The following is a 25,907-nucleotide window of genomic DNA, read 5'->3' as shown; positions in this document are numbered from 1 at the left end:
TGTTTTTGCTCAGAGGTTATCTGCCATCTTAGAATACTGTTATTTCATTGGCCAGGAGTGAAGCGTTGCTATTGGTTAAACCATATATTATGATGGTAAGACCTAGATGTGGCATTTGACTTGACCTCTTACCTTGGCGTTGGCTCTGATCCAGTGAGTTTGAACACTAAACCTTAGACTTATCCACTGTTCTCCAACTGCTCCAAACACAGACATGAGGTGGACACTTACATGCAAGTCACACACAAACAATACTCGAAATCTCTTTTATACACTCACATCCAAATAAAGGATGGTAATAACGTAACTTTGGAGAGAATATCTGGACATCTGGACCTGAAGCACAGTTAGATGGGACAGGTGAGGTTAACGTGCGATCTTTTCTTATTCTCTAATACTACAATACTCAAACAGCCCTGAAGTCTATTTTTGGTTTGTCTTTTCTTCTGTAACGTTATAAGAGAGAGAGAGAGATGCTCCATCAACTTGTGTAATAGTCTTGTATACTCTTTAGATGATCTGTCTTGTTTCTCAGTGTGCATGTTTACCGCTCGTATCATGGCATGATTGTTTGTCTTCACATTAACAAAATGGTGGAGATAGACTTAGTCGAACTCTAATGATGATGATGATGATGAAATAATGTTTATTCACAATTATTACCTATAAATCTTCAATCCCTAATCATCCACAATACTATACGGTCACATAAAACAAAATACGAAATTCCACAATGGACATTACAGAATTACAATAATAATAATACTAGTAATAAATATGTATAATGAACATATGACTAAATTGATTTCACTTTTTCTATTATCTTTTGTTGCTAAAAACATGGTGGGATAAATAAATGCTGGAATATAAGTTTGCAGAGTTAATGTATTCATTCATATATTTATTTCAACTAAGCTAAATGAATAAAGAATCAATATAGTTGTTAAATAGTTGCAAATGTTTTATGTTTTCATAATAATAATAATTAATCTATTTCAAATAATATAAACAAAAAAAAATCTTCTACCAAAAGGATATCACTTAAAACATTATTTTTTTTTAAAATTCTGCACTTCATGTCATGTCTATCAACACCCTTTCATATTATTGCTTAATTATATTATAGGCCTATTGTACTACATATTAAAATTTAAGCATTAAACTTTACTTGTTTGGAACGTTGTATTGAACAATGTACAAAATTAAATGTGTCCTTGATTACTTGAATGGAAATTGTTTAACACAGCTCAAATATGTTTGTAAGCAAGTGTGTGTTTGGGTGTTTGCAAGTAAGAAGGCTTAACTGTCTGCTGAAAACCTCCTTAGGAGATTTATAAGTCTTAAACAAGAGCAGGGCTGTTTGCTGAAAGTCTTTCTTATGTCATACATTTACAGGTCATGTTACTCCATGCTGGATTTTCTAAACATGAATGCAATAATACATTTCCAGCCTTTTTAGCTACATTCAGCCAGCATCTGTTTCCCTTGAGCTAAATTAGCCAATTTATAATGAGCTGTATTATGATGGTATAGTAATGTACTATACAAACAATGGCATGAGAATGAATTGTTGAGCTTTCAGTAATGTTCTTGTCATGAAACTGCTCCGAGACTCGAAGGTGAGATCCAATTGCAGATTTATTAAGGGGCAATCCAGACACGTAATCCAATAAACAGGCAATGGGTCAAAACACAGGTAGACAGTCCAAACAAACAAAAACAAGACAGGCAGGGGTCAGAGGCAAGAGAGTAATCCAAGGAACAGGCAAGAAATCCGAAAACCAAGAAACAAGAAAACCAGGAAAACGCTCAGAGTTGCAGTTTGACACCAAACAAAACTTCGCAATGATTGAATGAACGAACAAGGAATAAATAGGCTGAAACTAACAAGGATGATGAGACACAGGTGAATGCAATTAGTGATGAGTCCAGGCAGTGAGTTATGGAAAATGTAGTTTGTGAGAGAGTGATAATAGTAGGGTGTGGAGTGCCCTCTGGTGGTTCTCAAGGGCACTCCAGCTGGTGACCGTTACATAGTCACCCCTCAAAGGAGCGGCTTCCAGACGCTCTGAAATTTTCCAGGAGGGAGGTGGACCCGGGGGCCCGTGGAGCGGAAGACGACCTGGAGACTGTGGCAAGACGGGAGGCCAGGGCGGATCAAGGCTGTGCAGGTGACCATGGCGGATCAGGCTGTGCAGGCGACCAGGGCGGAGACGACCCTTCAGGCGGCCATGGCACAGGAACAGACGCCGGCTCAGGCACAGGAACAGACGCCGGCTCAGGAACAGACACCGGCTCAGGAACAGGAACAGACACCGTGGCAGCGGCTATCTCTGCTGAGGGCTCAGGTTCAGGCGTGTCGGCGGCCATCTCTGCTGAGGGCTCAGGCGACGTGGCAGCGGCCATCTCGTCCGAAGACACTGGCTCGGCGGAGACCATCTTGTCCTGAGACATTGGCTCGGCGGAGACCATCTTGTCCTGAGACATTGGCTCGACGGAGACCATCTTGTCCGGAGACACTGGTTCGGCGGAGACCATCTTGTCCTGAGACACTGGCTCGGCGGCGGCCATCTTGTCCGGAGACACTGGTTCGGCGGAGACCATCTTGTCCTGAGACATTGGTTCGGCAGAGACCATCTTGTCCTAAGACACTGGCTCGGCGGAGACCATCTTGTCCTGAGACACTGGCTCGGCGGAGGCCATCTTGTCCGGAGACACTGGTTCGGCGGAGACCATCTTGTCCTGAGACACTGGTTTGGCGGCGGCCATCTTGTCCGGAGACACTGGCTTGGCGGCGGCCATCTTGTCCGGAGACACTGGCTCGTCGGCAGACGTGGCATGAAGAGACTCAGACTTGGCAGGCATGACGTGGAGAGATGTGACATGAAGCGTCTCTGGATCGGCAGATGTGACGTGAAGCGCCTCTGGATCGGCAGATGTGACGTGAAGAGACTCAGGCTCGGCAGGGCTGACGTGAAGAGACTCGGGCTCGGCAGGGCTGACGTGAAGAGACTCGGGCTCGGCAGGGCTGACGTGAAGAGACTCGGGCTCGGCAGGGCTGACGTGAAGAGACTCGGGCTCGGCAGGGCTGACGTGAAGAGACTCGGGCTCGGCAGGGCTGACGTGAAGAGACTCGGGCTCGGCAGGGCTGACGTGAAGAGACTCGGGCTCGGCAGGGCTGACGTGAAGAGACTCGGGCTCGGCAGGGCTGACGTGAAGAGACTCGGGCTCGGCAGAGGCCATGGCGGGATGAGGCTCTGGTGTGACTGCGCTGGTGAGCAGTGTTAGCACAGGAGTTGCCAACACTAGAGTGGGCATGACGTGAAACCCACAGAAAAAGTTGAGCCACTCAGTTGCAGGGCCAAGTCAACATACTGCTTTAGAGTCCAGCTAGGGTGATAAAGTGGCATTATGGAGATAAGCGGCTCGGATAGTCCTCCACGAAAAAAGATCAGACATAACTCGTCCATACAGGTCAAGCGAGCCAGCTCCAAAAAGTCCATGACATATTCCTCTATGGGCTAGTCTCCCTGATGGAGACGCATGATCTGTGCTGCTGGATTCATGATGGGTCTGGGTCTACTTGGCTGCTGGATCTGTGTTGTGGCAAAGTTTTGTCACGAAACTGCTCCGAGACTCAAAGGTGAGATCCAATTGCAGCTTTATTAAAGGTGAACTAAGTAACTTTTTTACCTTAACTGAACAGCTTCGGAGTCACTGGAATGGTTATAGTACTTATTTCGGGTTGAATGGTGGTCATTTCGCACCCCCCTGGTGCCCGTGAGCGGAAAATTCGCACTTGCAACTTTGAGCCGGCGGGCCGGCGGCCGCCGCGTCAGGAAGTATTGCGTGATATCAGGTCTCGCGATGTAACGAATTGCTTTACGGCCAAAAGAAATCTGCTAAAATGCTGTAATTATTGCGCTCCCTCACGCTGTCCGAACCCGAATGAAGAAGACGTTTTAAAGAATGTCCCATCTGCTTTGATGTCGTTGATCTACTAGCCTCTGGTGTCTGAGAATCGCCAACGAGTTTTTATAACAGTGTTGTCAAATATCTATTCCGAAGCTGTAGGGGGAGCTCTAGAGAGAAACCTGCGAGCAAAAAGTGAGAATACAGCGAAGAAATCCCGAAATTACTGAGCCCTGCTTTAAGGGGCAATCCAGACACGTAATCCAATAAACAGGCAATGGGTCAAAACACAGGTAGACAGTCCAAACAAACAAAACAAAAACAAGACAGGCAGGGGTCAGAGGCAAGAGAGTAATCCAAGGAACAGGCAAGAAATCCGAAAACCAAGAAACAAGAAAACCAGGAAAACGCTCAGAGTTGCAGCGTGACACTAAACAAAACTTCGCAATGATTGAATGAATGAACAAGGAATAAATAGGCTGAAACTAACAAGGATGATGAGACACAGGTGAATGCAATTAGTGATGATGAGTCCAGGCAGTGAGTTATGGGAAATGTAGTTTGTGAGAGAGTGATAATAGTCGGGTGTGGAGTGCCCTCTGGTGGTTCTCAAGGGCACTCCAGCTGGTGACCGTTACAGTTCTACACTTTAACAGACAGTAAATATAATAACAAAAAGTCATTTTTAACATGATTGTTTTTTTATCCCCGCAGTGAGAAATGTTTTTGTGGTTGATCTTCAGTCAACAGCCACTGTGGAAGATTCTAATATTCTGCCACCTTTATTCAGTGGTCAGCCGGCATTCTGTAATTGGTATAAACACCAACAGAGACAAATCACATGGAAAAAACACACACTCTCTCTCTCTCACTCTCTCTCTCTCTCTCTCTCTCTCTCACACACACACACACACACACACTTGATATGCATGCATCCATACAACCTTAAACGCACATACAACACATACAACAACATGCTAAATATTGACTACAGCAGGTGAAAACAAGGAATTTTGACTGTTCAGTGTTATGTGTGTTTTTTTTGTTTTTTTTGTCAGCCAGTGAATGTGACGGTGGTCATGACGTGTTTGCCACAGTCAAAGAGAACAGCCTGATGGGAACATTTATTGCCAACCTTGGATTCACTGCACACCCATCAGCCAATAACATGCACTTAAAGGTTTCTGGAAAAGATGCTGATTGGTTTTATCTGGAGGGAAGAACTGTCAGACTGAACTCGACGTCAACTAGAGTTATTGACCGTGAGGTAACATTAAAAAAAGATCAGTAAATGCATGCAATTACACTATCATCTTCTGTCTTGTTTAAATAATATCATCTGACTATGATGATATTACAGATACATGGCTCCGTTTTAACAGCAACTCTAAGGTGTTACAAACATAAAACCCTACAGGTAAGTTCAATTATCTGTGACATACAGTAGCATCCTCTTAGAAAATTTGATTTAGCTATATAATTTACACGTCAAATAAAAGTCAAATGTTGTTATCAGGCTGAACACAGGATCATGGTAGAGGTTCTCAACGAGAATGACAACAAACCTGAATTCCTGCAAAGCTCCATACAACCTCTGCAGCTCAGCGAGGTAAAAGACACACCAAAACAACTTTTTTCTTTCATGCATTGACATACACTACCGCTCAAAAGTTTGGGCTCTGTAAGATTTTCTTTAATTATTATTCAGCAAGAATGCATTTAAAGGCACAGTATGGCATTTTTCGCCACTAGGGGTCGCTAACCTATTTACAATAACAAAGGCGTAGATTGATGACGCAACATTTGCTAAGAATTATGGATCTTGTCGTCAACGTCAAGCCGACCGATCTAATCATTTTTATGGATGATTGAATACATCGATGTTATCATGACTGTGATATGAAGCAGTTCGGGATTGCTAAGAGACAGCTATCAGCTCCAAACCGCTCCAAAAGCGACGCGAGTCCCGCGGATATAAAAGGAATATGGACATTTCATTCTACCGAACTACACGCAGAATTACTACTCACAGGTCAGTTTATTAGACAAATTAAACTTGTGAGGTAACGCAGCGCTGTTTCACTTGGTCTAACATTACACTATCACACTAAACTGCATTTGAATGTGTTGAAATGTATGTGTTAGTCTGTCTGTATGAGACTAGCAGTAAGCTAGATCAACATTAGAATAACATAACTTACAGATCATATTCTGACATTTTATCATTGTTGAACTATAAAACATTGATTAGTTTTATGTAAATGTGCTCACCTGTTTAATAAAGTACATGTAGGAGCGGTCGAAGTCTCGGACGTGGAGCTCTCGTTTATATACTGTCAATGGGAGCTCTCGGCATCTCGAAAACACCGCGCTGATATTGATTCTCATTTTAGTTCTCCTTTTTTTATCCAAAGTCTGCTTGTCATGGTCCATAATGTTTGAACGAAACAACAACAGCGTGCAAATAGACATTGCGAACTACAAAGTTGTCCGCGTCAGTCTCTTTGGTTACTATCAGACGGCTCTGGTTCATAGCTCTGGTTGCCATGACAGCACGAGTGGAAACCAGGGACAACGCGGATATGACGGCATTGGCGGCGACACAACGGAAATAAAGAAACGGGACGTTTCTCGAATTAAATTACAAATTTCTCCTTGTTTAAAAGTTGTTGGAAACAGTCGGGATAATGTAAGTACACAACTAAAAAATATATATAACATAGATATAGTGATTTTTGCTATTTTTAAATAAAAAAAGTTACATATTGTGCCTTTAATTGATCAAAATAGACAGTAAATAATTTTAAATGTTACAAAAGTTATTTTGAACTTTCTATTCATCAAAGAATCCTGACAAAAAGTATCACAGTTTCCACAAAAATATTAAGCAGCACAACTGTTTTCAACATTGATAATAATAATAGCAAATCAGCATGATTTCTGACGGATCATGTGACACTGAAGACTGGAGTAATGGCTGATGAAAATTCAGCTTTGCCATCACAGAAATACATTACATTTTAAAATATATTCAAATAGAATTTGTGAATAATATTTCACTTTATTACGGTTTTTGCTGTATTTCTAATCAAATCAATCCAGCCTTGGTGAGCATAAGAGACTTCTTTCTTCTTACCGAGCCCAAACTTTTGTCTATTTATTTTGTATATGTGTATATATACACTACATTCGTGAGATGTTCTTGTTTTATGTGTATGTTCAGTTGACAGCGGTGAACTCTGTAGCGTTTACAGTCGAGGCCACAGATGCTGATGGAGACACGCTCACATACATCATTGATGAAACATCAGTAGGTGAACCAAACACCTCTTCAGATCTACAAACCCACAGTAGAAATCTTCTGCTAGTCCTATACTTTAGTCTCATCTGACTTAAATTTTGTTGGTGATGAATCAAATTGGCTACCTGATAATCATCTGTTGACATTTGATCAAATATTTCCAGCCAGATGCCTGGTATTTTCGAGTGGACTTGCCCAACAGTGGCAAAGTGATTCTCAACAAGTCATTGGACTACGAGATCAAAACTCAGCTCCGACTGACTATTTCTGCAGTGGTAAAGTACACACAGAAAATACTTGTTTGGTAATGATAAAAAAGATGGGGAAAAAAACAAAACATGTACTCATATGTTCATGTGTCTTTAGGAGACTAACACAAATGAGCACTACAACACAACAGCAACAGTAATCATCAATGTGACAGATGGGGACGACCAATACCCACAATTCCAGCCTTGCACTCTTCTCTCAGCCAATCATGGCAAACGCATATGTGCCAACCCCCTGTACACCGCCAACATCACAGAGAATGAGCAGGTAATCCCTGTGAATGTATAAAATAAACAATTCATTTCTTTCTATAAACATGAGGGATATTAATTTGACTTTAGCTACAAAACAAAACATCTCAATGTCTGAAATATAACCTATTACAAATAAAGTTTGAGGTTGGTAAAACAACATTTTTTAAAGTCTATTATACTGAACAAGGATGCAATAATTTGATCACAGAAATAGTAAAAAAAAGGCAATATTGTAGAATATTATTATGTGATGCAATACTGAATTTTCAGCATCATTACTCCAGTCTTCAGTGTCACATGATCCTTCAGAAATCATTCGAATATGCTGATTTGCTGCTCAATGAATATTTCTTATTATCAATGTTGACAACAATTGTGTTACCTAATCTTTTTGTGAAAACCTGATACATTATTTCAGGATTCTTTGATGAGTAGAAAGTTAAAAAGAACAGCATTTATATTGAAAATAATTTGTTTGTTAATGTAAAGGTCTTCACTGTTCTCTGTTGATCAGTTTAAACCTAAAAAAAAAAAAAAAAAAGTGTATGTGATTCCTTCTATCGTCTGATTAACTGTCACTCAGGACATTGTCTTGGATTTCTGTCCGGGTCCGATTCAAGCTTTGGATGGCGATGAGGGTCTCAGAACGCCAGTAAAGTACTCCATCCTGTCAGGTGATTATCCTCTGCCATTGAACCTAATCTAAACTCCTGGGGAGATATTTTTTTTAATTATATATATATATATGTGTGTGTGTGCTTTAATACAGGGGCAGATAATGGCAGATTTGTCATTGACAGTAGTTCTGGAGAAGTAAAGATAACCAGACGCGTGGAGAACAGACTGCTGATCCCGACACTGAGACTGCGTGTTATGGTGCGTCTGAGAGTTAAGAATAAACATTTTAAAAAGTAAAATATATATTTTTTAGCATATTTTAAATAATAGCTGATTTATTTTTGAATACATATATATATATATATATTAGGGCTGTCACTTTACGTTCGAAAATCGATTGCACAATCGATCGGACCAACCAATGCAAGTTTTGTTTTCGCAAGTTTTGTTCCAGCTCGTCACGATACGCCCGCAGGTAACGCGCGTCACACAGCAACTGCAGGCTCTGACAAACACGCATAACAGCAAATTATACTGCTGCATAATGTGTCTCTTTTTACAACAAAACTGTGAATTCTGCCGGTATGCAGACAGTCACATGCAAACATACAGATTCGGGCTACGCGTCTACAATCGCCTATGCAGGCGAAATTTGTTTGACATTTCTAATCGTAAACACAGCCATGTTGAAGCCTGCAGTGATTTTTTCATTGATGTTATGGCAGTCCACTCAGGTTATTGTTTTTCGAGAATGTTGCACTCCTGTTTGTCATTGTGCACGAAACTTCACGCCCATAAATCATCAGGAATATTTGCTCACTTGTGCGCGTCTCAAGTACCCTCTTTACGTTCGAGCTAATGCCTGTTAGTTGTCCGTGGATGTGCCAATATTTGGCATTTAAAATGGAAACGTCTTTAGACATGGAAAATCGATTTTACAATCGATTCAATGAACACTTATGTCTCAAAAATCAAACAGGATTTTTTCACAAAAGTGACAGCCCTAATATATATATATATATATATTATTATTATTATTATTATTATATTTTTTAAGAAGTGTTGTTTTCCTTATTGCATTTTGAAAGCATTGCGATGTTTCTGCTCAGGCAGCTCAGACGGATGACCCTCTGAAGTATGCAGTAGCCACGGTTCTGGTGAGGGTTCTTGCAGAAAACAAGTTTCCGCCCCAGTTCAACCGTTCAGCGTACCGTGGCTTTGTCAGTGAGAGCACAAGTCCTGCCTCGCTTGTCATGACGTACGCCAACAAATTACTCATCCTGGAGGCCACGGATCAAGACTTCTCCGATGTACGTGACTCAACAAGATCACAACACTTACAAAACCACATACTATCCTTACAACCACACAGCTGTAACACCTCAGAGTCAACATCCAATTTCAACATCACAAAGGCCCTGGCTTGACATTCATTGCATGAAATATGGGCTCATGCTTCTGTTTAAGCCTAAGAAACTGAGTTTGCTTTATGTTTGTGGGTTAAAGGGCTTCAATCCAAGACTGCAGTATTCTCTAAACTCTCAACACAACAGCTCTCGGCTTTTTTACATTACACAAGAGGGACTGCTCATTGCTAAAACCAGCCGACTACATCCCAGCCACAAATACTTCCTAGAGGTATGACATTTACATTAGACAACATTCATAAGCAAAATCTGAACAGTATTCTACTACTACTTATTCTAGAAAATGACAATTGGCAACTGTGTTGCAGGTTCTAGCCACTGACCTGGAATCAGGAGACACTGTTAAAGCTGCATTACATGTGGAAGTTCTTCAGAAAGGCCAATCAGGTACTTGAAAATCTTCTAGAAAACTCTGGATTCTTATCTTAATCGGGAATATACAAATATATATGAAATAAGGATCCTTAGGCATGCATAAATTGTGAGCAAACTAAAAGTGCACCCACTTACAATTTATGAAGGCCTTACGGGTTTGGAACGACATGAGGGTGAGTAATTGCGTTACCTGTCACTTCCGGTGAGAGTACGCTGTGCGCGTAATGGCTGCAGCTTCTCATCGTTAATCGTTGTTTTGTTTTGTTTTTCGTTTGTTTGTTACGTTTCATCTTCTACTGTTAATGTCATCGTGTTGTTTGCTTTGGGCGACACTTCTGTCTCCGGAGCATCTGATTCTGGATGTTCTCTCGGGACATTAAAAATGGATAAATAATCTGGATAACCTGTCAATGGGAAAGAGCTTCTGGATCTGCCTTCTCGGGACATAAAATCTGGATTTAATGGAACAGATGTTTGAGTGAAGCTTCCTGAACTGCTATGTGATATTGGACTTACGCACTAACTTACATCTTCTAAAGTCCCTATGACATTCTTCGAACAATCTCTGCAAACTTCTGTTCAGCGTCTGTGAAATCCCCGCGAGCCCTCTGCCCACTGTCTCTCGGTAGGTAAGTTTCCTCTTGTTCACTGAGCGGTGTTTCCGTGTGGTTCTGCCCTTTCGGGTCTGGCTAACGTGGTGGCCTCGCTTTACTCTTTCCCGCGAGCCCTCTACCACTGCATATCCGTGAGTCCCATAACATCTGATGCAGCCGGTAAGCAAGTTTCCACTTGTCTAGCGAGCTGTTTAGTTTAGTTTTGTGGATTTCACTTAACATCAGCAGGGTTTGGCTAACGTGGTGTTGTTGTAACGTGGGTGGCCATTCGGCTTTCTGTGAGTGCTGTCTTAAACTGCAAAGAGATGTATTTTGCTATTAATAGACTGCCGGCCCTGGGCTTTGTTGGGCTTTTTCTGATTCTCATTTACGGATTTAAACTACACTTCATTGCAACTGCATAACCTAAATCGTCCATCCCGGCTGGAAACCTCCACATTCGACTTATGTACTACTCTCGGAATTGCATGTAGTGCACGTTATATCCATCGGTCTGCTAAACGTCTATGGTTTTATGACAACGACTCCTTTCTATCAATACCTATGATCCTGTCGCCGAGATCGAAACGTAACCATAGTTACCATAATGATGTGACTCTCCACCGTGCCAGGACTCTCATACCACTAACCAGAGATGCGATCTACTCGCCAATGCATGTTCCCCATCGACACAACTGTGCTCTTTTGAACACTCGTTCCCTGACTGGCAAGGGTACACTGCTGAATGAAATCACAACTGAGAGATACCTGGATCTACTGTTTCTAACTGAAACCTGGCAAACACCTGACGACTTCATTGAATTGAACCTTTTAACTCCTGGATATAGTTATCTGACAAAACCTTGACTTAGTGGCAGAGGTGGTGGTCTGGCGGTGATTTTTAAGAACAATTATAAAGTGAGTAAATATGACATTCTTGATGCTCCTAGTTTTGAATGTCTATCACTTCAACTTGCTGGCCCCGCTCCGCTTCTGATTTTGTTGATTTATAGACCTCCTAGAAATAATCACAATTTTTGCTCTGATCTGACTGAACTTCTCACTCTGGCTTTCGCCCGGCATGATAGAATCATGATGCTAGGTGACTTTAATATACATGTTGATTCTGATTGTACTGCTGCAAAAGACTTTTTGTCTGTTTTGGATTATTTTGAAGTATCTCAGCATATTGATTTTCCAACACATTCTCACTCTCATACTCTTGATCTGCTCTGTACTGTTTGTATTGACACAATGTGCATGTTCAGGGTCATAATCTGGGCATCTCTGATCATAAACTAATTGTCTTTGACTTCTCACTTCCCCTTGTAAAACCAAAAACTAAAACTACCATATCTTACCGGAACCTGAGATCTATAACTGTTGACAATTTCTCTGCTGCTATTGCTGTCTCTGCTCTTCCTTCCGCACTCAATCTCCTGAGTCCTGATGAGATAGTTTCAACCTATGATAAATCTATTGGTAATGTCTTGGATGATCTTGCTCCATTAATAACTAGAACTGTCCCATCTACCCACTCATCTCCTTGGTTCACTACTGAGCTTAGAGTTCTGAAAACAAAATGTAGGCGTCTTGAAAGACTTCACAAAAAATCTTCCCTTCTTGTCCATGCCATGGCTTTTTCTGATTCAGTACTGAAATATAAAGAAGCACTTAACATTGCACGCTCTAACTATCTTTCTACTGTTATCAACAAAGCTAAGTGCAAACCTAAAGCTCTTTTCTCTGAGATAAACAAACTAGTCAAACCATCCTCTGTAGCTATTGCTGGGTCTGCTGATCTCTGTGAAAGCTTTCAGTCTTTTTTCCTACAAAAAAATGATAATTTATCAATCTTTCTCTTCTACTGCCACTCCCCATTCAACTCCATATTTGATAGGTTGTCCATTAGACACTTTTCTACTCACAAATACATCTGTGGTTGAAAAACTGATTATCAAATCTAATTCTACCTCTTGTACACTTGATCCTATTCCAACATATCTTCTAAAAACTTTTTCCTTCACTTATTCATCCTATTACTCACATTATTAACAGATATCTTGCCACTGCCTATGTCCCGCTTAATCTGAAAACAGAGGCCATCACTCCAAATCTCAAGAAGTCCGGCCTCGACAACGCCATTCAGAACAATTATAGACCAATATCGAACCTCGCTTTCGTTGGCAAGCTACTTGAGAAGGTAGTTGCGGCACAACTGCAGTCACACTTAGAGAGACATAATCTATTTGAACCACTACAATCTGGTTTCCATCCATATCACAGCACAGAAACAGCTCTTTTAAAAGTGCTAAATGATCTCCTTCTGGCTTCTGACTCTGGTGCACATAGTATCCTGGTTCTTCTTGACCTCAGTGCAGCATTTGACACTGTGTGCCACTCTACACTTCTTTCTCGACTGTCTTCAATAGGTATCACTGGTGCGGCTCTTCGGTGGTTGACTTCATATCTATCGGATAGACAGCAATTTGTTAGGATAGGTGAGAATCGATCCCGTACTGTCACTACTTCTCATGGTGTACCTCAAGGTTCTGTACTTGGTCCTCTTCTATTTCTTATTTATTTGCTGCCACTAGGCCAGATCATCAGACGGCATGGTCTCAACTTTCATAGTTACGCTGATGATATTCAAATTTATTTCATGATTAACCCCAACTCAGCTTGTCCACTCGCTTCTGTTATCTCCTGCCTTCAGGAACTTAAAACATGGATGTCTGATAACTTCTTACAGCTTAATGCTGGGAAAACTGAAATCCTGCTAATTGGCCCCAATCAAAGAGTTTACCCGGACATGACATTTTTATTGATATTGATGGTGTTCAGATTAGGCCTTCAAAAACTGTGCGGAATCTGGGAGTTTTGTTTGACCCCACGTTATGCTTTCATTCACACATCAGTCAGACTGTTAAATCATGCTTCTTTCACCTGCGGAATATTGTTCGTATACGCCCCTCTCTTAACTTTGGAGATGCTGAAACTATTATTCATGCTTTCATAACCTCCAGATTGGACTACTGTAACTCCTTATACAGCGGCCTACCCGACAAAGCAATACATCGCCTTCAAATGGTACAAAACTCTGCTGCTCGAGCACTTACATATAATAAAAAATCTGCACATATTACCCCTATCCTTCATCAACTTCACTGGCTTCCTGTGGTCAATCGCATCCAGTTTAAACTATTAGTCTTAGTTTATAAAGCCTGTCACGGTCCCGCACCTCAATACCTCGCTGAGTTAGTGCAACCTTCCTGCCCGGACTCTTAGATCTAGCAATGAAAATGTGCTTGTCGTCCCCAGGTTTAAACTATCTACTGTGGGTGGTGTGGCTTTTAGTGTTGTAGGCCCTAAGCTATGGAATAAACTGCCCCCTAATATTTGTGCCATCGACAACCTCCAGATCTTCAAATCAAAACTTAAAACTCATATATTTACCATGCTCAATCAATAATCTTCAATTCTATTTCTCTGTCTACCACTCTCTCACCTTTATTTTATTTTACATACTTTGCCGAAATTTATGTTACTAAAAAGGCTTATATGTTTGACTTTATGTTATCTTTGACTTATGTTCATTATTTGTAGTGTTTGCTTGTTTCCATCTGCTTTTCTGTTTGTTTGCTTGATATAGCCTAATAAGCTGATTGCTTGTTTCTTTTGTCTGTCTACTATTTGTACTATTTTGTGAAGCGACCTTGGGTTCTTGAAAGGCGTTATAAAAAATAAACATATTATTATGTATGCCTAAGGAATACAGGTTTGCAACAACATTAAATAATAAACAGTAAATGCATTATATAAGTTCCACAGGGTCCTTTGGGCGCGGGGCATCTGTATAGCAGTGAGACAGTGGGCAGGACAGGGGTGTGTCTGATCCTGTTGGCCATTGCCTTATTTACACTGGTGCGCTGCATTCGGATGAGCAGAGAGAAGCGGGATCATGCCATCCGGACCAGTGTGGCTGACAGTAGTGACTCTAATGTGGTAAGACAAAATCTATTCATGCAACTTGCACAACATGGACAAAGGAAATGTTAAACTTTGCATATGTGCTCAAAATGTCCATTTGTCCCGAACGTATTATTCCCAATACATAAGAAACAGAGCAGTGTAACTACTTTTACTTCCAAATTCTTACACTACCAATCAAAAATCTGGGGTCTGTAAGCTTTTAAAAGAACAAGAAAAACTATAGAAAAATTGCTAAATATTATTACAATATTAAATATCTGCTTTTTAATTTTAATGCATTTTAAAATGTAATTTATTTCTTTGATGCAAAGCTGAATTTTCAGCAGCATTATTCCAGTCTTCAGTGTCACATAATCCTTCAGAAATCATTCTAATATGCTGATTTGGTGCTCAAGAAACATGCCTTATTATGTTGAAAACAGTTGTGCTGCTTAATATTTTTGTGGAAAACATGATATATTATTTCTGGATTTTTTAATATAAAAAACAGAAATCTTCTGTAACATTATGTCTTCATTGTTATACTTTTGACACTTTAAAAGTATTAATTTATTTTAAAAAAATGTCTTGCTTACCCAAAACTAAAAGATTTTTTAGTACATTTATAAACAAGTCTCAAAGTGAATCTTTTTGCATTTCCTAATTTTTCATGTCTAGAGTCTGAGATGGTTCCGAATGGTGAGTTAATGTCACTTTATTCCCCCTTAGTGAACCTCATTGTACAGTATTTTTCATTTCATAAAGAGATGAAAGTGGAAATACAATGGTTTCTTAAAGAGTATATTGACAAGCCATTTTGTTACTAAACTGGTGTGATAAAGCAGTTCTATGAGTCAGTTATAAAATCAAAGTGTAGATTAGTGTAGATAAGTGTACACTACTGTTTAGTGTAGATCATTTTAAACTATTTTAATATAAATAAGGACAATATTACTTCAAATTTCCCATAGTAACTCTTGTGCATTTGTGCTTTTAAACATTAGAAATGTTTTTTTCTTCAGAGAAGCAATTGTAAATAGTTTTTCTGTGACAGGTGAACCACAGCCGCCCGATGCCCTTGGTGGAGGATGCGTTCTCACATCACAACGAGGCATTCATAGTGTACGACTACTCGACCTCACCTTTCTACGGCAAACAGGGCATCTACACCAAAAAAGAGGAACCACCACCACCATCATCTGTGAACTTGCCATCAATTACCTTTAACAGGGAACCAAGACGCAATTATCTGTCACTGCGGCCCAACGGAAGGCCCGTGAATAGGTTTAACAATAAAACGGTGACATTTCGTGACTACGTTGTGGTTCGGGAATGTGATGAAGAGGGTGAAGGATATATGGAGACTACGTTCAGAACAGAGGCGGAAGTCTGTACTGATTTAGAAGAAATTAACTTGGATTGTGAATTAGATAGCAACTATATCACAGAAGAATTTAAAATACAATCAAAAAGAACCACTTCATATTGTGAAGACTTAAAGGAGTCAGAAATGCTCAATACACACCTCAAAGAAGTCAACAGAGACTACGAAATACCTAATACTGGCCATACAGATGTAAAAACTGACTTCGAAGCAATAATTCATGCAAATCCACTGGAATTAAGGCACGAAACAATTTCTGGGAAGCACAGATTCAAGTCTGACCTGGACAGAATACAAACAAACTCAACTGAAAGTCAAGAAAGAGATTGTACACAAAACTCAGCGCCAGAAGATGCTGCTACACAAGCAGAATTCTCCATTTATAAAGGAGAGCCATATATCACGAACCCTAAAGTCATGGTTTTAGAGGCCAACAAACCCTCCGTCAAATATTCAGAAAAGTTGAAATCAGATGGAATCAGAAAATCTGGTGATCTTAATATAGATCCTCGGGTTTCAGTTGTTGAAAGTTCTGTACAAAAGTTTCAGGATGTAAGCAACCAGGACACTGCTACACAAAAAGTCTTAAACACCGACTTACAAACACATCTAAGCTCATTAACACTCGATTCAGGTCAATACAATGGATCAGAACAATGTCTGGCAGCAGAGACGAACAGCACAACAAGCTCAAACACATCTTATGTTAACGAGGACATTGCAACAAATTTAGATGACAGTAGCCTAGAAGAGGGGTCTGTATCTAATCTAGATACAAGTGGTCAACATCTCAACTATGTTCTTGATCCTCATGACGTGGAGATAGAATGTTTCAATGTACAACTTGACACAGGTGAAAGTAATGATGGGAGATGAAGATTGATGAAAGCTAAAAATGCTCTACAACACTTGTTTGAAATTACAGTATTGAGCTTGAGCACCAAATAAGCCTTCGTAAAATGGGAACATCCCGTGACCTTCCTACAGTATGTACAACAATGCATAGACATGCTTCCTTTGTATTGAAATTGCACTTTGCATTGCAATGTAAAAATAAAATAAAGTCATGACAAACAATAAGATTATCTGTGGTGTTGATGGTTCATCAGCTAAAATTAAAATTACGTGGACCTCGTTAATTATAGTAATATTGCATAACATCAAAGTCAAAGTAATGGAAAAACATGGGAATAGGCCTAAAAAATGTGTTGTGCATTATGGGCTGAAAAGAAGTCAATTAAGGACAAATGACTAGGATCACCCCCTAGTGGATAGGATTAGTATCTCCATAAACTAGGAAACCCCACAAATGGAAACAATTAAAAACGTGATTCGTTTTGATCAATTTTATTGAGAAAACACTCTTAGCTATAATAAGACAGTATTTACAATACCTGACCACAGCATATTGTTCACATTCAATTATAGACATATATACACAAACCATATACTAACATTAAGTGAGGCGGTCATTTTCAGTCATGTATGAATTGCACAAGGGAAAAAAGGTAAGAAAACAAAGCCTCGCATAATAACGAAGCAGTTTGAAGGCGAAGGGAGACAGAAAAAGGCACTTGAGGAAAAAACAGCTTTAGTTTGTTGGTTCAGTCCATTCATGACAGTACTAACACTTCATAAAGGGTCTTACTGACAGGTCACAGAGGGTGGAATGGTGTTCAGTGGTCCTTTGAGCAGGGGTTTTATTCATAAAAGAGCCCCATATTAGTTGATAGTTTCTGTCCTTTGAGTATGAAAGAACAATAAAACTGATCATAGATCAGCACATCGAGCCACGACATCCCGTGTTCCTGCAGGCTCGAGAAATAAACAAATCCTGAACTCTGGTTTAGGTCTGTTTTGATCCAAAAAATGAAATTACACAACATTCAAACTATGATCTACTACTATGCTTGATTTTCAATATCATACATTCTCTGGCTAAATGAAGATGAAGAACATGTACATGTAGTGGTTGTAAGACATTTGGTATTATTTAGAGAAGTAGTTCACATAATGGTATTGGTTGTTTTTTTATTTTAAAAAGATTCATATTGTGTGCAATATATCCATTGAATCAAGTGCTCTATGTTGTGTTGGGTTACACAAATGCCATTATGCTGCATTATATGGGTGCTTTTAGTGCATTACAAACCATTAGGCAAACCTCTACACATCACTTTGACAAGCTTCACAAGCTGACCTGAATATTACTTCATCAGAGCATTTTAAATCGCATCAGAATCCAACGCCGATGAGTGTTAAGCTACGAAAGACATGTTCACGAAAAAATTGGATTTGATCGAGTCAGCGTAAAAAAAACTGAAATGTTTTGTAAACACAGTAATGAAATCATAAAATAAATTATTGTTCTTTTTGCATTTCTCAAGTGTAAATTTTTCTAAATTAAAATTCATCGTGTCGGACCAGAGCTTCTCCAAAATCTGTTACTTGGCTCCCGACAAATAGGTCATACTTATCCACAATTTCCTGCTTTGTGAGATGTCCATCCTATCATGGGGGAAAAAAAGCAGTTATTGAAGCAGCTTTCAAAAAAAAAAAAAAGGCTAGACAATCATATCATCAAATATAATTTTCAGCAGTTATCACATCATCTAATTCATTTTTATTTGCTTTTATCACCCCTGAACAATAGAATTATGGCTTATTAATGAAATCAAATTAATTCATATAAAATTGCATCATTTCTGGAGCTCGAACAGTAGTAGAGCATGGCGGTGCCTTAAACGCAATGTAAGTTGCTTTGAACAAAAGCATCTGCCAAATGTTTTCCATGGATCACAAAACGAGATGTTTAGCAGGTTGACTAAACCCGGAAACTGTTTTTCCATCTACTTTGCGTGGATGTTGTGCTAAACTTTTCATTACATTACACTTTTTTTTTTGAGAGGGAGAGAAATTCACTTTACAATGATTTTAATGGTTTAGGGCGTAGAGCAAACTACAACTTTCACACAAGATAGCTAAATACGTAATGGCTTTGACTTTTTTGCAAAGGGTCCCTTCAAATGCAAGCTTCAGAGAATTATCATGTTTTTACCTGATCTGCGTCAGACTCATACAGAAGGTGTTTGGCCTCAGCCTCTGCATGGTCATAATCGGAGGGTAAGATCCAGTCACGGGTCTCATCTTTATCCATACGGCCATCTTTGTTTTTATCCCTGAACTCTGTAAACTGTTCCCTTTCGGTTTTCACCCATTCTGGTTCAGATGGGTCTCCATTCTGGCTGTACATATCACCTGAAATACACAAGGACACAAGTAAGACAAATCAATTCATGGAATAGGAAACTTAAATACACACTTAAAAAAAACACGACTTACCAATATATTCATCCAAGTCGATGAAACCATCTCCATTCTTATCAATGTCCTCCATGGTCTCCTGTAGATCAAAACATAGACAAAAAAATTCTAATTACCCCTAAAAGATCATTTAAAGTCATTATTGTGTTAAATGAGAAAAGCATTACAAAAAGTAGCTTGAGAGAGAAATGTTTATTTGACTTTATTACACAAACTTTTAGGCTACAATAGCCATGTTTTTTTTTTTTTAAAGCTGCATCTGAATTAGTATTTAGATATATTTACAGACCGTTTATTGCAGCTCATGAATGCATTTACATTGCAATTACAATTGCATAAACAACGCCATCAGATTAATGGGTTTTAAATGGGTATTAAATAAATAGTTCAACAAAAATGAAAATTCTGTAATCATTTACTCTCACTCAAGTTCATTTCAAACCTGTATGACTTGCTTTGTTCTGTGGTACATAAATTAAGATAATTTGAGAAATCTCTCAGTATTTTTTTGGTTCATACAATGGAAGTCACTGGCAACCGAAACAGTTTGGTTACCAACATTCTTCAAAATATCTTCTTTTATGTTCCGCAAAAGAAAGAAAGTAAGAAAGGGCGAGTAAATTATGACAGAACTTTCATTTTTGTGAAAACTATCCCTTTAACTATGTTTTTTTATTATTATGGAATTTTAAAAAGTCTTTTTAATGAAATGATACTCTAAATAAGAAACTTAAACTGCCATTATGTGGCAGTAAATGTCTAAATGAGTCATTCAGGCTGCGTTTACACTGCACAGATCTGATCTTTTGACCAAACCCGATAATTTTGTCATGCCTGTTTACAATCACTTTAGACGTGACTGGTATCCGATATCTGTGTTTACATTAATCCTCTCCCAAAATGATCCTGTTGATGAGCGCTATGCGCTATACTATGTGACATGGTTGACCCTCGGGTTTTGAATCAGAAACAGCAGTTATCACCTCATTGCAGAGTAATATAATGTAGCTTTCAGTAGTGAAACGGTTTTATTTATATAATTCATGATTTAAAACCACATTAGGAAGTGGCTCAGAACAGATGCAACAAAAAAAAATCAGATCTAGTGCTTATTTTTGTTTCTACACGTGTTCAACAAATCAAATTTTTTGTGCCAGTGTAAAAACAGCCTCATTCATTCGAATCGTTCAATATTTACTTCTTATTTATTGAACTGTTGTATAAAACTAATAGGCACATTTGTACTCGTGTAATATTGCTTAACTATATCATATATATGATATAAATATGAGACAAAAAGCGGCATTCTAACTCCCTTCTATAGGCTCCATAGAATTGTTGTTGCCCTGAATCATGTTCATCACCAACCAACTGTATGAAATGATAACCTACGTAGGTCTGAGGCGGGTGCATTGAAAGTGTTTATAATTGTAACGCATTATTTTTTCCATAACTAAATTAACTGAATGAATGCGTTACATCAACATCCCTAGAAAGAAGATAACCGCAATGGTACGGAAGATGCAAAGTGTGACTGTCCAGACGTACCAGCACTACAATATCCTTCATGAAGTCAAACTCCTCTGGGTGAAGAAACGCTGTAAACTCTTCTTTATTTGCCCTCATGTCGCCATCGTGGTCAGCCATCTTGAAACGGCGCTCATCTCTGGTCATCATTTGTCTGTAGTTAAAACCATCCTCGGGATCTGCTTCATCTAAACACACATAGACAATCATGTTAGTTGGGATTTCAAGCTATTCCTGGTTGAAACAGTAAATTTGCTGCATGGAAGGGGTGTCACAATATATCGCAATACAAAAATGCAACAATATGCATCATGGACAGTTCACCTAAAATACAAATTACTGTATGAGAAAAAATTCAGGTGCGGTTTTCGAATAATACCCATCGATCTTTGAATATTATTTTTGCTTGAAATGCCCATCCCTCTTCAGTACTATATTAAACTACTATATATAATGTTGAATATAATGTATGATAATGCAATGGGAGAATATTTGTGTAAAAAGTGGCCTACATTATTTTCAATATATCTAGTCAGTTACAGAGTGCAACCATATTTGTCTAAAATAATTCTGTATTTTCAGCTTCAGAATCATGAATATTTTTATTCTGGTGTCTCTATTGTCCTGTGCATTGGGTTACCAGCAACCAAGTCCAAGCCTATTCATTTACACCCCCAATGTAATATCAAATTTAGCATTTTAATCAACAGTACATTTTTTGTTAATCTTTTATCATGTGTCTTGGAGTGTCACAATAATAGCGCATCGTGAGTTCAGTATCGTGATGTGTATCGAATCATGACATGAGGGTATCGTTACACTTCTACTGCATGGTAAACAGTATTTAGTCTTTGGCCTGACTCAAATTCCTTTAGTTGTTTTGAGGTCAGATTGTAGTCAGATTGACTGCACAGTCACAACAAATGGATTTGATTACATCACTTGCAAAATGAGGGTATAGCTGCTCGGTCCAAAAGATCAGATTGGAAAACCAAATCAGATTTATGTGCAACGTGAGCAAAACCTTAGAAATATGATTAATCAATTAAAGGAGAACTCCGGTCAATTTTAACATTGAGCTCATTTTTTTGTACATTTGGAGTGCTGTCAGTACAGAGAACAACGACAAAAATCGGTGTTGCCTACACCGTGTTATCCTCTTTTTAAAATTTGCACCCTGTTGACTTCGATTGTCGAGTTCACGCGCGTGATCATAGGTACTAAACCTACGCGCGTGAACTCGACAATCGATTACTGTGGACTTCGACTGAAAACAGGATGTAAATACAGGTATGTGCGCTGGCTGAATAAACATCATTTTTATTCATATCTTTCACATCTACTGCAGTCAGATTCACCCGTGTAAACTCTAAAGGAATCACTCACATTGGCTGGGCACTTGTAATGACACATCAAGGATGTTAAGAGGCTAAAAGCAGGTTTAAAACTTGCCCCATTGAAGTCAACAGGGTGCAAATTTTAAAAAGAGGATAACACGGTGTAGGCAACACCGATTTTTGTCGTTGTTCTCTGTACTGACAGCACTCCAAATGTACAAAAAAATGTTAAAATTGACCGGAGTTCTCCTTTAACACATTATACACACCAAGGATGTAACCATAGGTAGCGTTCTTGTATTCCTCCCAGGAGACATAAGCATCTGAGTTGAGATCATGAGCCTGCCACTGCCGGTCCACATCGTCATAGATCCATCGCTTCTGAGCATGTTTGATCCACCGCTTCATCTCATCAACAGTCACAAAGCCGTCGTGATCCTCGTCAATCTTTTCTACGATCTTACTGTAGACAGAAAGAAAGAGAGAGCGAATGATCCAGAGAACTTTCTCAGAAGAGCTCATAGATATGTGGTGCGTCTGTTTTTACCCCAGTCTCTCTTTGCTCTCCTCTGGAGTGAGCTGGTCAAAAGTCTTTGCCTCCTCTTGTCCGAGAAAAGCCTCGTGGTCGTACTCGAAGTTCTCCTCATCATCGTGCTCCTTGTTGCTGAGGGGGGTGTCGTGATGGATGCGGTCCTTCTTCTCCATGGGTTTGCTGGAGGACTGAAGAACGCAGAGGGCAACGAACAACAACAGCGGCAACAGGTCCATCTTCACGTACTATTTTTTTTTTTTCTTAACAGGGTCAAAAAGCGAAGTGGAGAGCAAGTGAATATAAATGCAAACACATGCAATATTGTTACAAATAATAATTTCTTATTTATATACATTGATAGTTCATTAATTTATGTGACAGGAATCTCCTAGATGCATAGAGTAAGTTCTCTATATATTTATTCTCGGAGCATTTATGCATTAATGTACCGTGGCACTGAATGATTATGATATTTATATAGCCTATTATTTACATGGCACTCCCATAATAGCCTAACGTTACATATATATATATATAAATAAATAAAAACTAAAAAACAATCAGGGTAATACCCAGTTACTTTTTTTGCTAGTGCAATGAATGCTGTTCCAAAGTGTTACCAAATAAATTATAGTAGTATCTCTTTTTTCTTAATAACATTTCATTGTAACATTCAATTAATGTCACAGGTATTTAGACATGCAAACAAATTTTAAAGTCCTCATATTAAGCTTCATACAAATACAAATCACTCGCAAACGAGATAAATGAAACAGCGAAGCATAACGGAGCATATTCGATAAACTGTTTAATGATTTGATGCAACGTTACCTACCAAATATTGTAGCGTTTCACGCCACCCGGCTGATCTCAGTAACTCCGGATGTCAAACTAGTTGAGACGCTTCCCCTGGATGGCCCGTTCAACCGACCAATCAGATTGGACAGAACGCTCAGACTTCCCTTAACGCACCAATCAGATTGTAGATTGCACTCAGGACCGCCCGAGCAAACGCCCTCTGAGTCGCTTCGCGATTGGTCCACTTCAGTCCAAACGTGATTATGCCATTGGTTTAGAACTGCCACGTCCTCAAGGCACGTTATTTTATTTACTTATTTTATTATTACCCCCCTCCTTCTTCAGAATGCTATCTTGTATGTTAATGTTTCTCCTTTTGAAGTAATCTTTTCTTGTATGTCTTTAGTCAATTGTTTCATTAATATTAATAAAAATGGGCGGGAAATGAAAAAAAATAAAAGAAATCCAGGCTCCTATACACATCTTACTGCAGAATTGTTGTGTAATAATATAGCCTACTGATTATCGGTAAGTTTATTTAAACAAATATAGTTTTTTAACTCCAAGTTTTGTGGCGTTTAAAAATGACTGCATTTCAATACTTAAAGAAAGCGTAACTTAAAACTCTGTAAATTACTTGGAATTGATTAACCCCCTTGAATTTAATTAAGTTATAATTTGTTTTTAAAAATCTCTCTATGTATTCTTCTTAGAATTATTGTTTTTTATTACATCTTATAAATTTCACATAACATTATGTTTTACTCCTGACAATATGAAGATAATAAAATGGGTCCTATAAGTAGGCTAAATTAAAATTAAAATTATTATTATAAATTATAATGCATTAACTTAGGCAACAATATATATATACAGTAGTCAACATTTGAAGTGGATCAGAAAAGTTCATCAAAGTTGTCGTAAAACAAGAACAGGTATTCAAAGGTTTTGATCCACTTCAAATGTTGCCTACTGATATATATATATATATATATATATATATATATATATATATATATATATATATATATATATATATATATCAGACACACACACACACACACACACATATATATATATATATATATATATATATATATATATATGTATATATATATATGTGTGTGTGTGTGTGTGTGTGTGTGTGTGTGTGTGTGTGTTTCAAATTCTATATTGGCCCTGCTGCATCACATCACAAGCCAGAGCATCTTTCACAGAAATTATTGGAATATTTGTAGTTTCAAGAACCATTTGAATCTGAATGAAAATGCACACCCTCTCCGACAGTAGATGGCGCTAATGGGATATCAGAAATGCAGCAGTTACCCTGGTGACCCCGCAAATAAAGCAAGCTGGCTTAAGTTCTTTGTTTCTGAAGCATTCAAAAAGTTTGAAGTTTCAAGTAGCCAGTCATTTTATCAGTCACATTACACCCAGTTATGCATTTTAGATTTGAACTTTTACTAAGCACTATTACAGATTATAAGATGTTAAAACACGTTTACATATAATAAATACAATGTATTTTGAGAATAGTTTTTTTTTTTTTTTAGCTGTATTATTCGTTTTCATTTAAAAGGTCTTAAAATGGATAGTTCACCTAAAAATTAAAATTGTCATTTACTCACCTTCAAGTTGTTCCAAACCTGTATGGGTTTTTTCTTCTGCTGAACACAAAAGACGACATTTTGAAGAATGTCAGTAACCAAACAGTTGATGGGCACCAATGACTTTCATAAAAAGTACTATGGAAGTCATTGGTGCCCATCAACTGTTTAGTTACTGACATTCTTCAAAATGTTGTCATTTATGTTCAGCAGAAGAAAAAACTCATACAGGTTTGAAACAATTTGAGTGCGAGTAAATGACAGAATTAAAACATTTTTGTGAACTATCCCTTTAAATTAGATTCTGCTTTTGCATGTTACATCACACTTCAATGAGCATTTATTGGCAAAGAAATTCAGAACTGTCTTTTGATTCTGTAAAAATTTAAGACAGACATCTGTGGTTACACTCAAGGTCGGTAATAGTCAGATTAGTGCTTGAAAGATATGGATTTCCCAATGATTGATTCTTACATTATTATTTAACCACCCTAATTCTGAACATAAGGTTACATTTGGCCCTTGGTTACATGTTGCCATCTATTTTATAGAAGTAATACTCTGCTAACTTCTTTCAGTCACTGAATTAGACCACCAATCATTATTGTACAGTATAGGCCCATTTTATAATATGATGTTTTTTGAGTATCAACGAAAGAAAGAACGAAGCAAAACA

General features: G+C 38.5%; 2 protein-coding genes across 2 annotated transcripts; one reads left to right on the top strand and one right to left on the bottom strand.

Annotated features, from left to right (window-relative positions):
* Positions 1-339: 339 nt before the first annotated feature.
* On the top strand, positions 340-17,188 carry LOC311089334 (uncharacterized protein). The gene is made up of 16 exons (XM_084123940.1): positions 340-360; positions 4,627-4,704; positions 4,971-5,179; positions 5,273-5,329; positions 5,429-5,521; positions 7,136-7,226; positions 7,378-7,493; positions 7,580-7,750; positions 8,321-8,411; positions 8,507-8,613; positions 9,465-9,665; positions 9,862-9,993; positions 10,091-10,169; positions 14,574-14,755; positions 15,401-15,421; positions 15,777-17,188. The coding sequence occupies exons 3-16, from the start codon at positions 5,027-5,029 to the stop codon at positions 16,980-16,982; spliced, it is 2,700 nt and encodes an 899-aa protein (XP_083980066.1). The 5' UTR covers positions 340-360; positions 4,627-4,704; positions 4,971-5,026; the 3' UTR covers positions 16,983-17,188.
* Positions 17,189-17,437: 249 nt separating this feature from the next.
* calub (calumenin b) lies at positions 17,438-23,758 on the bottom strand. The gene is made up of 7 exons (XM_084123939.1): positions 23,662-23,758; positions 22,842-23,086; positions 22,564-22,757; positions 20,979-21,145; positions 19,449-19,509; positions 19,165-19,364; positions 17,438-18,614 (listed from the first exon to the last, which is right to left on the bottom strand). Exons 2-7 carry the CDS (start codon positions 23,060-23,062, stop codon positions 18,510-18,512), a joined length of 948 nt encoding a protein of 315 aa, XP_083980065.1. The 5' UTR covers positions 23,063-23,086; positions 23,662-23,758; the 3' UTR covers positions 17,438-18,509.
* Between the last annotated feature and the right edge of the window lie 2,149 nt (positions 23,759-25,907).

Source organism: Abramis brama (genome assembly GCF_963993115.1).
Source record: "Abramis brama genome assembly, chromosome: 9".
In the NCBI taxonomy this organism is placed as follows: domain Eukaryota; kingdom Metazoa; phylum Chordata; class Actinopteri; order Cypriniformes; family Leuciscidae; genus Abramis; species Abramis brama.
Note: the sequence above shows the minus strand (reverse complement) of the source record. Positions and strands in the feature narration are given on the sequence as shown.